The sequence below is a fragment of the Eriocheir sinensis genome, chromosome 43 (genome assembly GCF_024679095.1).
Source record: "Eriocheir sinensis breed Jianghai 21 chromosome 43, ASM2467909v1, whole genome shotgun sequence".
Taxonomy (NCBI): domain Eukaryota; kingdom Metazoa; phylum Arthropoda; class Malacostraca; order Decapoda; family Varunidae; genus Eriocheir; species Eriocheir sinensis.
The window spans coordinates 8346206-8360112 of record NC_066551.1 but is presented as its reverse complement, the minus strand read 5'-3'; the positions used below and the strand labels follow the sequence as shown (position 1 = coordinate 8360112).

Here is a 13907-nt window from a genome sequence, read left to right as displayed (position 1 = left end):
CTTGTAGCTTGCCATATTTCTTGTCCCTCACCCACCCTGGTAGCTTTAGTTGAGTTACCTCTGCACCTCTGCCTCACCCTCCCCTCCCCTTCTTTAGGAACATCAGACCATGGCTGAGCGAGATGGGGGCTCTACTGTGGTCTATCCTCAGACTGAGCTGTACCGACCTGTGAGGGTAAGTGTCTCTATGTCACCCATTCTCCTGTTCATCAGCTTACACCGCTCTTAGAACAGATGTCTCAAGCACTCGTAGACACAATAAAAGTACATCTGAATCATCTTGAAGCTTTGGAGACAAACTAATGTTATATTCTCTTCTTCAGGACAATGACTCCATTAGTGACATGAGTGAACAACACTCCAAAGTCACCTCCAGCAGGGGAGCTTCAAGGAACTTCTTCTCCTGAGTGGATCCATACCTGCCAGGTGCCTGTGCTGCTCAAGGTTGCCCCTGAGGGAAGCTGTTGTTCTCAGCACCAGACTCAGGTGGCTTCCGAGAAGTGAAGATATAAAATTTGTACATCAGATGTGCATTACAAAAGCTACAATATGTATTATGCAATGATATTAATCAAAAGTACACAATACACATAAATAAACTACCTTGTTAATTTTTCTTGAGTTTATAAAGGCAAAAATTAGTATTTCACAGCAATATTTTCCAGTAACGTGTAAGTCTTAAGGAAATGCGTGTGAAATCGGGAGAAAATTAAGAGTTTAGGCTACAGAGATGTATATTATTAGTCTTTATTTTTTGTACTTGCCTACTTATCTCCATATCTGAGACCAAGAGTGTTTACCCAAAATTAAGAATGGCTCTTTGCCATTATGTTAGGATGCTGTTCCTCTTATTTTCAGAGGCGTGTGTGCGAGGAGGGAGGGAGCCTTCCCTCCTCCTGACGGTGCATATCTTTGAGCAAAAAAGGTCACTGAGGGCTCAGGCAGAGCACTCACTGCTCAAGAAGCTTAATTTTATTTATTTATTTTATGAAACAAGCTTCATGTACCGCATGTTTGCTGTTTCATCTGTTTGCCTTTTTTATATTAAAACTAATTTCTTAGTAAATTTATTATGTCAGCCTGATTTGTGACCTGTTTTGCTGATCTATAAATATCTATATTTTTCCAAAAAATTATCATATATTGTACTTACATATATATCATTGTTACTTTGTTTGGTAAACAGTCATTATTTTTTGTTATACTAGTACAGTGTAATTACTAATGTCTAATTATAGGATAATATTCGTATTATGAAGGTCGCATCTGAGTCAAAAGTTTCTCACAACTCTGTTTGCTCCACATGAGAACTGTTCGGACTGAGTCCCACTCTTCTCACTTGCATACTTGAAGAGGTGAATCCTTATCCTAGCAACCGTGAAGTGTACATACAACCACTGTATATATTTGTACCCGTGAGCATGTCTGGCTGGTCCAAGCGAACTACACCACCCTAACAGTCTAACAACTGATTAGTACATTGACAAGCCCCAGGCAATGCCCAGTGCCAGTGCAAAAATTACACAAAAATCATAGGTTATGACTGTGCTGTGTGTTGACAACAGATGTACAGCACTCCTTAAACTGTTTTAATGGCTCCCAGTCCATCGGCAGTGTGTTGCTATGGTGCAGGGGCTTGTTGGTCTGGCACTGACATTGCCTGGTGTTTCCTCCTCAGGCTGGCAGGTCTTCTCACACCATTCTAGGGTTGATATTTTTTGTACATTGTAGAGATTAGGATCTTCACTGTTGTGCCAGACAGTGACTTGTGCTGTGAGAGTCTGCTGTGGGGTTTCCTTCCAGCTGGCTCTTGATGGTGTGAGTCGCAGTCCAAGAGAAGGATCATTAGACTTGTATAAACTATTTGTGCCAAATGGCAGCACTTACTGGGTTCCTGTATTACATCCTTGAGGAGTTTCCTGTGTGGGGGTGGCAGGCAGGTGTTCCTTGACACCTGCCTCACCCTACCAAGACCTGGCCTGCCCTGAGGAGGACTGTTGTTGAAAGTGTACTGCGCTTGTTCCATTTTATTAATAAACTCTTATATCAATACCTCCATGTGTGGCTGACCTCTCCTGATCTGATATGCCATCAGTTGTCAGCAGCACTATTTTCAGTGCATGAAGGAGTGTTTTGTATCATTTAAGTTGTTTTTAAAGGGTCTCGTAAACTGGTATAATAGCAATGCAACGTTTCACCTAGCACCTCTGTGGGGCAGTGGTTAGTAAGCCTATCCATGAATCTGCTGGCGTGGGTTTGAATCCCAGCCTGGGCAGTCGTCGCAATTGAATAGAATTTGAGCGAAATCTATAGATATGATGTTGGTTAGGTGGATACAACGCCAATCAACAATCAAGAATAAGTCATAAGTGGGAGCCCTTACAAAGGTAATCCTACACCTACTACTGGACTGGACTGGACTGGACCTACCAAGCTAGCCATTGCCATGGTACCCACCTAACCAATACAACACCATGTCTATAAATTTCACCCAAATTCTATTCAATGACCCACGGGTGTTCGATACTTCTTTGGGCGACTGGACATAGCTAATGTCGTGACTGATTGGCAACAAAATTGACTCAAACTCTTCACTGATGCAGCAGCTCATATGGTAATTTGTATGATGAGCTTTGAATATCATTTTCAGAAGATTGTTTATGAGCTTCAAGTAATGTCTTCGAATAATTCAGACTAATATTTATTTGACAAATAATCAACAGAAAGTTGGAAGTCGATGCATAAACAGCGTTTAGGCAGCTGAAACAACGTTCCCGGAGACATTATAAATGTTGATATAAAACTTAATGCTATATATATATAGATGAGACGAAGCAGTAACGCGGAGTCGGGGCGCGGACTCCCCCAGCCACCACTCATGCATTTGTTACGGACAAGTGAAAATTTGCCAGTGTAGGTAGTACGAAGGAATTAAAATGCCTCGCGGAAGGCCTTTCCTTTAACATTTTTGTATTATTTCATTGTAAGTGGCCAACAAAATATTTTGTAGTAGATTCCTTATAAATTATTAACTAAGATCTACAGGCTACTGCAGCTACGGAACCAAAACCAGCAGAAGAAAGTTGTGGGATTATGTATGATTGTGATGGTAATAATAACACCAGTTTAAAAAAAATGTATAATACAAAAAGACAAAGATATCGACGATGCAACACTGATTTAGTGGCTCGGGTCCCTCCCTCGTGGTGACAGGCAGTGACGGCCCGGCGGAAACAAGGTAAGCTTGGACTGATTTTTTTATATTTAGGGCGATAATGTGATTAATGTCTTCCCACACCTTCTCTTAAGAAATACACAGCATTTCACTAAGACTGGAGAAGTTGGCGATTGGTCAGTAACAGTCGTGGTACGTTAAATATAAGGTTGACAGCCAAATGACAGGGTTGGGTTGAGCAATGGTGGCCTTGTCATGTGCAGCTCCAGCTCTTAATTGACTTGTGGCGGGACAAGGTGTGAGTCCGTGTGACGTCACGTTCTCACCTTGACCCGTTTGCGTTCAGGGTCCATATTCTCAACCACACACCTGCATTTGATAAGGCTTTCGTAAAGGTTCCTGTTAGTTTTCATGGATAGTTTTATGAGCCTACTGAAAGTTCGACAAGGTTCCTGCACCATGAGCGTGAGAAAACACTCCCAAGAACCCTACTGATCTCCTTTGTGGCCTCTGGAAATAGCTGTCGCGAGCAAATTTAGAGGCGTCTGAGAATGTGGGTCCAGCTTCGTTTTGTGCCCCACTGCGTTTTCGCTAGGATGTGATTCTCCACGATTTTGAGAGTAGAAATTGAATCAGTGCACATCAGAACCAGTCAGACATATCTTGTTTTGGGAGATGCTGAAAGTAAAAATCTGATAAACATCGCGAATCGGGTCCTTCAATGAACTCGACCCGCCATCTGGTATCCCTCCCGGAGCCTCAGCCAGAGCCAAACCTGCGGTCAGCTTGGGTCCAGCGAGGCTTAATTGACATTTTTCTGCATTAAATTAGCAGCATATCAGAGTTGTAATGATCACTCATGTTTAAACCAAAAAAATCTGAGTGCTGTACACTATTCATGTCGTTATAATGAGTATTGTTGGCCAAATAAGATTATTCATCGATATTTCCTACTACACTCCCATTACGTGATTAATAATAATGCATGAATGCGGACCCGTGGGTAAATATTTCCTTCATGCAAGAAAAGAGAAGTCAAACAAGCTCAACATGGAGTCGTGCTTTCAGTTTCCTATAAAAAAGTAGTGGTTGAAGGTGTTGAAAATTTTGCCACTCAACATGCCCCGGCTTGCACTCCGCTGCCTAACACACGATGCATTCCTCTCCCCCCAGTCAGAGCTCGGGAGGTTGTTTACACTGATGTAAAACATATCGTACGCTTCCGGCAGCAATTCTTAAACTTATTTCATATTTCCAATTTAAATCATAATACATACATCCTTAGCATCTTATTATATTACATTTACTATATGGAACTTTAAAAGAACAACATATAGCATGTGACGATTATGTGGGGAAAAAATATATATATTTTAATTTTCTAATTCTTGCGTTTCCCCGTTTCTTAATTAAATACAACTACCTCAGTTGTCTCTATACCGTAGGTACTAGAAAATTGGAATTTCTAAATACTAACGAAAAACTGAGAAAAAAAATATTTGACAAAGTTCGTATGCATAATTTTTTTGGTAGGTAGTTCCACTAGGGCCACCAGATGGTAGGTCGAGCTCAGTGATCAGTGAAGGACCCCGTACCTCCAAATCGACACTCCCGACACTCGCCGCTTCCATCCACTGTAGTTGGAGTTTCCTGCCTGCGGTTGTCTTCTCAACCCTCGCTTCAAGTCAGTCCGTTTCTTAATATTTTAGAGGCGATGGGTTGATATTTCAGCAACGCTAGACAGCGGCCATACGTTACTATTTTAGTGATGATAGGTTGCTATTGGTTAAGTTTTCGTGGGATTCATAAGAAAGCGCGGAGCGGCAATGCGCTACCTATATAGTTTGGTGGTTGCCTTGATCGGCGATCTTCAGTTTAGTGCAATTCTGAATATGTAGTAGATACATGACTTTCTTTATTTATCTCAAACCTAACATGTGTTTAAAGGGTTCTACTGTGTATATACTGATTCGACTTTCAGTTCCAAAACTATGAGAAATTTCCCTATCGAAAACTTTGAAGGACCCATAACGAAGCTTTACCTTCATTTTGTTCCCAGTGCTATAGCGCAATGGAGAGAGAGAGAGAGAGAGAGAGAGAGAGAGAGAGAGAGAGAGAGACCGGGGCTATAGTCCTTCCATTTTGTTAGTAGACATGGAACGATCCACGGATACTATGATGATGTAAGGACTATAAGTAATAGCTGCTGGGCGAACCTCTCAGTTATATATGGCCAGTTCACACTGGGAGCGATGACAGGCTTCGCACGCTATGCCGCCTAGATATACCTCACTATGGTTGCTATACGAATGTTCACACTGGAAACGATGTCAGCTAAGCTACGTTTGAGATGTAGTACAATGCAATATTTGTCCCGGTTCACATCCCTGCAGTCTTCTGTAGACATATATAGGGAGATATTCCCGTACTTCCTCTTTTAACTGTTCCATTGCTTCCAGGAATCCTGCGCGTGAAAAAAATGAAATTGCCTCATGTAAACGGAACCTCACATGCTTAGATTAGCGCGTGGCAGACTGTTGCCAACTTCCCACTGTCTCAGTTGGCAAGCAGTGAACACTGCAGGGGCTCCCCCTAAAGTGCCCTAATGTGCATTCAGGCCCGCAGGGGCTCCCCCTAAAGTGCTCTACTGTGCATGTCTGGTGATATATTGTAGAGGCTGCGATCAGGCAAGCGATGCGAGAGATGTCGTAGTCGTCGTTTGCATAGCTTTGCATCTGGTTTGTGTACGTAGCTGTCCCCTTGTAGGGAGCTGTCCTCGCGCGAACTGCGCATGCTCAGAAGCGAATGTTAACAAACAAAGACTGGTTGATAAACAAAGTTGTACGCTGGCGTCCCCCGATAACATTGCTTCAGATTTATAGGAAAGACTGGCCACATTTAGGGACGTAATATGAGTTGTTAACACTTACGGGGCATGTATGATGTAGTATATGTAAATACTAACCATAATAGCAATATTCGAAAGCTTATCAATCATTTGGAAGAGGGTTACTTTAACCTCCCAGTGTCAATTTTAATAAAGAAAAGTCTTCGTCTTTAACCAAGCGGAATGTTAAACAAATATTTACCTTTATGTAGCAGTTGATATATGAGGCGTTCAATTTCGTTCAGAAATGTCCTGTGGGCAGGAGATGGACCCTAACCACCCATATAAAAGTATGCAATCAGCCCCAAACAATTATGATATGCACATCAAGATAGTTTTGTTTAGAAATTAGCAAGATGCTATTTTCCGTAAATTTACCCCTGAATCTGCATTAAGGCTATTTATGGCCCTTCATTCATTACACGGCGCTGTATTGGATTCATGAATGTTTTCCTATGGAAGAATGAAACGATATGCGTTCCCGTGCTTGAACGGACAGATGAGACATCCATTTACACGCGACCAGGTGTGTATACATTCGTGTATATAGCGGTCCGCCTTTTGTTTGTAAACAAAGCGGGGACAGCTTAGTACGAAGGAGAGCTACGTATACATAGTCTCACTGAAAATAACAGAAGCGATTGAAAGCCACATGGCGGCATAGATCGCGTAGCATTGGTCCCAGTATGAAAATGCCTTTAATCTGTATAATCTCCCAATAAAAAAAGGTCGAGGTTATTGGTCAGGGGAGCCTTAGTAATTCGTATTATGTCAAAATTGACTTCATAACATTTTAAAGACACATGTGACATGAGGAACCTTACTGCGACCTCTCAACCTGAAGCTTTGCACGCCACTCTGCCTTGTTGATGACCAACTCTTTGGAACAGGAGCGACGACTCCACTCTGCATTATTCAACTTCTTTCAATAGAAGACCATCACAACAAGAAGTACACGACTCCAGACTGGAGGCTGCAGAACGCTTAACCTCAGACCTTGCTATCATTTCCGATTGGGGCAGAAGGAACTTGTGTCCTTCAATGCCTCAAAAACTCAATTTCTCCGCCTATCAACTCGACACAATCATCCAAACACCTATCCCCTATTCTTCGACAACACTCAGCTGTCACCTTCTTCAACACTGAACATCCTCGGTCTATCCTTAATTCAAAATCTCAACTGGAAACTTCATATTTCCTCTTTTGCTAAATCAGCTTCCTCGAGGTTGGGCGTTCTGTATCGTCTCCGTCAGTTCTTCTCCCCCGCGCAGTTGCTATCCATATACAGGGGCCTTGTCCGCCCTCGTATGGAGTATGCATCTCACGTGTGGGGGGGCTCCACTCACACAGCTCTTCTGGACAGAGTGGAGTCTAAGGCTCTTCGTCTCATCAGCTCTCCTCCTCCTACTGATAGCCTTCTACCTCTTAAACTCCGCCGCGATGTTGCCTCTCTTTCTATCTTCTATCGATATTTCCACGCTGACTGCTCTTCTGAACTTGCTAACTGCATGCCTCCCGCGGCCCCGCTGCACACGACTTTCTACTCATGCTCATCCCTACACTGTCCAAACCCTTTATGCAAGAGTTAACCAGCATCTTCACTCTTTCATCCCTCACGCTGGTAAACTCTGGAACAATCTTCCTTCATCTGTATTTCCTCCTACCTACGACTTGAACTCTTTCAAGAGGAGGGTATCAGGACACCTCTCCTCCCGAAATTGATCTTTCTTTCGGGCACCTCTTTTAATTCTTTTTTTTGGAGCAGCGAGTAGCGGGCTTTTTTATTATTATTTTTTTTTGTGCCCTTGAGCTGCTCCTTTGTTGTAAAAAATAAAAAATTATATATATATATATATATATATATATATATATATATATATATATATATATATATATATATATCAAAGTAACGTACCATTTGTTACTACTTGGGGGATGAGTGATTAGCAAGTCGGTTATCTCATAATACAAATGATGACGTGGTTCATATATAACAGGGGTTTAATAATCTTGGGCGGTAAAAAAAAGGTACACTTGTGCCGTCGTGTTGTGGTGCAGCTCTGGCTATCAACTAAATAACCTAACCTCACTTAAACGGGACCTGGCCCGCGAAGTTAGTTCCCATACATTGTGACCTGCCCCCCTCCGTTCAGGTAATGTATATCCCAAAAATCTGAAAAAAAAATATGTATTTCAAAATGAGGGAAGCTCTGGTTACTATGACACGTCCACGCCACGAATTCAATTAAGATAGGTACTATTAAAGATAATAAGGAAATGGCGTGTTTTCATGTCATTATCACATTTATTAAACACTGGTACGTACATCATCGGCTTTCTGTACAACGAAGCGGAACCTCAACCACCATGTACGTGGATATGAGAGAGAGAGAGAGAGAGAGAGAGAGAGAGAGTATTAGTGCAATTATTTCAAGTGTTTATTTTCTCACAGGGTTTGAAAGGAATCGAGAAAAAGAGTGTCACAAAGGAAGTGGAGACTGCCTCGAGTTCTGATGGAGGGGACGTGCTTGTGGCAGGTCATCTCAGGTGAGCACTAATGAGTTTTGTTGTTTTATTTCAAGAGCAAGAATAGGCTAGGGAGGTGCACATGTTTTTCCAGCAGTACTGTATGACATGATTAGTTTCTATTGGTGATTATAAGGAAGGAGAGAAAGGACATAAAAAGGAATGGAACTTAGATATCAAATCACCCGAAAAAATATATTAAAAGGAAGTGGAACAATTAGTAAATGAATTTGATGTCCAGCCATGCACTTAAATCAGTCTCTTAATGATGACGAATTGTTAAACTTTATTCGTTTTCTCACGTTAAAACACACGATTGAATGAACATATAAGAAGCGTGGAGGAAATGATAGATTCAGCTCCACACATATTGACCACTGGTGTGCATTTCTTTTGCCTGATGTATTACGTTATGTGAAGGGGTAATGTATCTCTCTTGTTGCATATTTTTACATCTTTTTGTTTTATGGCGATGAGTTGTGATAATGACTGGAGTTTGAGGCTCATTGTACACACACACACACACACACACACACACACACACACACACACACACACACACACACACACACACACAGGGGAAAACCAATCAATATTTCTCTTTCTATGCGTATACAACAAGGGAGAAAAATAAACAGCCAACAATACACAGACGTACATACACACGGTCATCAGAATCTCACATCAAAAGCAATTTACCAAGAGAGTCTTAAGGCTATTATTGTTATTATAGTATATTATGTACAAACCAGCGCTACCATGGAAACTCAAGGCTACATCATAACTACTAGATTATTGTGACTTAAGAGTAGTAATTCTTTGGCGTGGAGTGAAAATCAAGGTAATGGGAAGGGAAGGGGAAGATATATGAGGAAGGGAAGGAGGAGAGGGAAGGGGATGGAGGAATGGGAGGGGGAGGGAGGAAGAGCATGCATGGAGAGATGGAAGTTGAAAAAAATGTGATGTGGAGAGAAAGAAGAGTGAGAATTGAAAGTGAAAGGAGAAAGAAAAGGTAATGATGAAGGAGGCGGAGGCGGTTGTGGTTGTGAGGAAAAATGAATAATGTTTTGGGTGATAGTGGTGATAATGTTGAAGGTTATGGGTGGTGGGAACGAGAATGGGGTGATGGAGGTAGGGGAGGGGAGGGGAATGGAGGGTCACAGTATGTCCCTAAAGACTACCCTATTTCGAGGTCATGGTAGCGGAGAGGTCAGTGGGCGTGAGGTCATCGTCGCTTTCCGGGGTCACGGTCAGCTCCTCGTCGTCGTCGTTGTGGTGGTCGTTGACGTGGCGGGGGACGGGGCGGGGGGGCGGGACAGGCAGGGGGGCCTCGGCTTCCCTCCCGAGCGGTCGCTTCTCAGGGGAGGAAGGACGACTACCAAGCTGGGGAGGAGGAGGATGACCCGCTGTATGAAGGGCGTGGTGTGTGTGTGTGTGTGCGTGTGTGTGTGTGTGTGTGTGTGTGTGTGTGTGTGTGTGTGTGTGTGTGTGTGTGTGTGTGTGTATAAAACAGACTTACATTTGTATGCATGAAGGTTAGTGGCATGATGGCTCGCTAGGCTGTGCTGGTATGGTGCACAGCTAGGCTGTGGTGGGTGCTGCCAGGTGAGGGCGACGGGCATGGTTGAGGGCACTCACCTGTGTGTGGGCGAGGTGCATGGGCAGCGCGAGGCGGGGCAGCAGGGGGTGATCGTGCAGCGAGGCGTGGCTGAGGCAGGGGCACAGGCCCGCCCCGAGGCACCCCACGTGCTCCTCCCCGCGCCACCGGAGGCTCGCCGCTGCCGCCGCCGCGCCCAGACTGCTAATGCTGTGGAAGGAAGACCTGTCATCAATGTGCCAAGCTGTACAAATTACTCACCACTCCTGCGTGCCGCTCTCACTGACGCGCATTAAGGTGTGGCGGGGCGTGAGAGGCGGGCAGGTGTGGTGCTAATCATCTTAATTGATCACCTTAGTTGATTAGCTTTGACGGAGAGGAAGAGTGCGTTAGCTTACCTGGTAGCGACGGCCAAGTGCTCGTCGGCGGAGAGGCTGGTTGGCGGGGCGGAGGTGACTGTGGGGGGCGGTGAGGCGCGTCGCGGGGCGGTGCTTACCGGTGTCCTCTCCCCGCCCACCGGGGCTTCGGAGGCGGAGCTTGGCGGGAGAGGAAGTGGGGGCGACGGTAGCGGCGCCTGGCCCCGCCCCGGTGTGGGGCTGGCGGGGCCGGGAGGGGGCGGGGGAGACCGGGTGAGCCAGGCCGGCGGGGACAGGCCCAGGTAGCGGAGCCGCCACGCGTCCTGAACGAACTGCATCCTCGTTTGTTTGCGCCACTTGGCCCGCCGGTTCTGGAACCACACCTGTAGGGCGACGGAAGCGGTCAGCAGACGGCGTTAGGTGCGACGCGGCGGCACTGGCAAAGGCAGAGTCTTTAGAGCAGGGGGAGAGGGGGATGGAAACGTGCTGGCTTGAAGAAGCCCGGCGGCATGAGCGGCGGCGGCGGCGGCGGTGAGGATCACAGTCAGCGCCGCGGGGCCGCTGCCGATCCTCTGCTGCCGGTGCCGCCCGCACGGCTCCGCACCCTTGGCCCTCAGCCGTGCCGCGGGACACAGGTCCTCAGCCTGCCAAACCGCGGACGTCTACACGTTCCGTTCACTGATCCTACACCGTATTCCTGCTCCTTCCTGTCTCGGAAGCACGGCGCCTCCTTCCCTTTCCTTCCTCCCTCCCTTTCCTCTGTTCCCGCCTGCCGCAGTCGGGGGAGAGGGGGGGGAGGGGGAATGGACCCTCGTCGTTAAATTAAATTGGATGAGGTGAGAGCACACGAGTCAACTTTTACACGCTTATTAAAATTTCCTTTGTTGAAATTTAGGCGAGTTCCTTCAGGAGATGAATGCGTTATTGTGAGCAGCGGGGGGCTGGGGCGAGGGGGAGGCTGTGATAATGGAGGCCGCGCTGGCGGTGGTGGGGCGATGAGGGCGGCGATGACTGAGGTGGTGGTGGTGGTGGCGTAGTTGGTGTTAGAAGCGGCGATGACTAATATGATGGTGTCGATGATGGTGATGGCGGCAGCGATGACTGATGTAATGGTGATGTGATGATGATGATGATGATGATGGATGAGTTTGTGGTGATAGTTGTGGCGGTGGGGGTATAGAAATGGACGGTGACTTCGTTTGACGGTGCATTAGAAACAAAAGGGGGAAAATCTCGGCTGCGACATTAGTAAGGCGGCAGACAGTCTGTTTTGCGATGGTGCTGTAAAGAGCGGTGCACATGTGGCCTTCTGCTGACGTGTGGGAATACTGAAGCCCTTATTCTTCAACGTATCGGCACCTAGTTCGCCTGTTTAAAAAGTGTCTCCCGGGATTTTCATGAACTGTTTTGGGATCCTGGTGATAGTTTGACCCGACTTTTGCTCCATGAACGGGATAATCGCCCATGAAAAGACGGTTAATCTTCTCTGTGGCCTTGGAAAATAGAGGAAAAGAGAGCCCGATGCGTTCAAGAATATGGACCTGACACGCGATATATTATGACAACGTTATACTTACGTCAAATAGCAGTAATAATAGTGGTGACAGTGATGATAACGATAATGATAACAATGATAATAGTGATGTTCATTTATTATTATTATTATTATTATTATTATTATTATTATTATTATTATTATTGAAACAAGTTATACAGGAGTGGAAGGTGGAGGAAAAGGAAGAGAAGGAGTGAAAGAGGAAGAGTCTAAGAGGAATAGGAATAGGAAGGAAGAACAAGAGGAAAATAAGAAGGGAGGAGAAACATGAAAGGTCGAAAACATAAAAGGGGATCAGGAACAGAGAGAGAGAGAGAGAGAGAGAGAGAGAGAGAGAGAGAGAGAGAGAGAGAGAGAGAGAGAAAAGAAAAGGAAGGACAAGAAGGATGAAGTAAATAATGTCTGAGGTGAATGAGTAAAATTTGTGAGGTGATAATTTAAGTGAAGAAAGGACAGTTAAGGAAAGATAAAAAAAAGGAGAAAGAAGGCAAATATAAAATGAAGGGAAAAGAACAGCGGGCACTTGAGAAAAAGGAAGAAAAAATGAAACGAACTAAAAAAAATGTAAGAAAAAAAAAGACGAAGGCATGGTCTCAGGAAGAAAAAAATAATAGGAGTCGGAAAAATGAATATGAAAAAAGTAATTGAACTAAGAGAGAGAGAGAGAGAGAGAGAGAGAGAGAGAGAGAGAGAGAGAGAGAGAGAGAGAGAGAGAGACCAAAAATACTCAAACACCCCCCTAAAAAAAAAAAAAAAAAATCACCTGCGCAAATTAAACACTCACCTGAACGCGCGCCTCCGACAGGTTGATCCTACAGGCGACCTCCTCCCGCAGGAACACGTCGGGGTAGTGCGTGCGCTGGAACAGGGCCTCCAACTCGCTCAGCTGCTGCGCCGTGAACGTGGTGCGGTTGCGTCTCTGTATAGGAGGAAGAAGTAGACAAGTTATAGGTGTGTGTGTGTGTGTGTGTGTGTGTGTGTGTGTGTGTGTGTAGGGTTTGGTGGTGGGTGAGGAGGTGTGATGGAGGAGGTGGTGTTAAAGGAATAGTGGGTGATATGGAAGGAGTTTGGCTCTTTGTTGGGGGTTCAGTTGTGTTTCTTTATCGAAGGAGGAGGTATAGGAAGATCGTATGTGTGTTTGTGTGTGTATGGGGATGGCGGTGGGTGAGTATGGGGTGCATGGTGGAGGAGGTAGACAGGCTATATGTGTGGTTGATGGGAAGGAGTTGTTTTTTTGGGAAGTGATCGATTGCGTTTCTGTATTAGGAGAAAGGTTGTATGTGTGGTCGTGTGTGTGTAGGGTTGGCGATGGGTGGGAATGCGTTATGGAATGATGGTGGAAGTTGGCGGTGCTGAAAAAATGGTGGGTGATATGGGAGGCTCTTTGTGCATTGGGGTATCCGTTTGCGGCTCTGTGTAGGAGGAGGGGGTGGAAAAGTTATATGCGTTTTTTTTTTTTTTGTGTGTGTGTTTAGGTTTGGTGGTGGGTGGGGATGGGTGGTGGAGGAGGTGGAGGTGTTATAGAAATGGTGGGTGATATGAGAGTAAGAATTGGGTTCTTTGTGGTGGGTGTATGTACCTATAGTAAAATAGACAGAAGGAGAAAGAATTAAGGGTAGTTGATTGCAATACATGTTGACGAGAGTGATGTGTTTAGGTGGGTGAGGATGTGTTGTAGTGTGATTGTAGAGGAGGTATTATGGAAATGGTGGTTGAATGGGGAGGTTGTACTGGTTGGTTCTTTGTGGAGGATGTGAATAAAGCTAAATCAATAGAAGGAAACAAAGGAGGAGGGAGTTGGGTAATATATG

The 13907-nt window shown here is 45.0% G+C and overlaps 2 protein-coding genes and 1 long non-coding RNA gene across 6 annotated transcripts in view; 2 read left to right on the top strand and 1 right to left on the bottom strand.

Annotated features, from left to right (window-relative positions):
- LOC127010435 (uncharacterized) overlaps positions 1–2052 on the top strand; it is a 150060-nt gene extending 148008 nt beyond the window's left edge. For all 4 annotated transcript variants that reach the window (XM_050884586.1, XM_050884583.1, XM_050884585.1 and 1 more), the window contains 2 exons: positions 98–175; positions 324–2052. In XM_050884586.1, the coding sequence (XP_050740543.1) occupies positions 98–175; positions 324–407 (162 nt within the window). In that variant the 3' untranslated portion in view covers positions 408–2052. The remainder of the gene's footprint in view (positions 1–97; positions 176–323) is intronic.
- A 1148-nt stretch (positions 2053–3200) lies between these two features.
- The window catches only part of LOC127010434 (uncharacterized), a 26643-nt gene continuing 15936 nt past the window's right edge, over positions 3201–13907 (top strand). Inside the window, exons 1-2 of the long non-coding RNA XR_007763171.1 lie at positions 3201–3238; positions 8515–8609. This is a non-coding gene — a long non-coding RNA (uncharacterized LOC127010434). The remainder of the gene's footprint in view (positions 3239–8514; positions 8610–13907) is intronic.
- The window catches only part of LOC127010433 (dorsal root ganglia homeobox protein-like), a 10003-nt gene continuing 4713 nt past the window's right edge, over positions 8618–13907 (bottom strand). Inside the window, exons 2-5 of the mRNA XM_050884581.1 lie at positions 12881–13015; positions 10584–10924; positions 10227–10395; positions 8618–9971 (exon numbers count right to left, since the gene is read on the bottom strand). Coding sequence (XP_050740538.1) covers positions 9771–9971; positions 10227–10395; positions 10584–10924; positions 12881–13015 — 846 coding nt within the window. The 3' untranslated portion in view covers positions 8618–9770. The remainder of the gene's footprint in view (positions 9972–10226; positions 10396–10583; positions 10925–12880; positions 13016–13907) is intronic.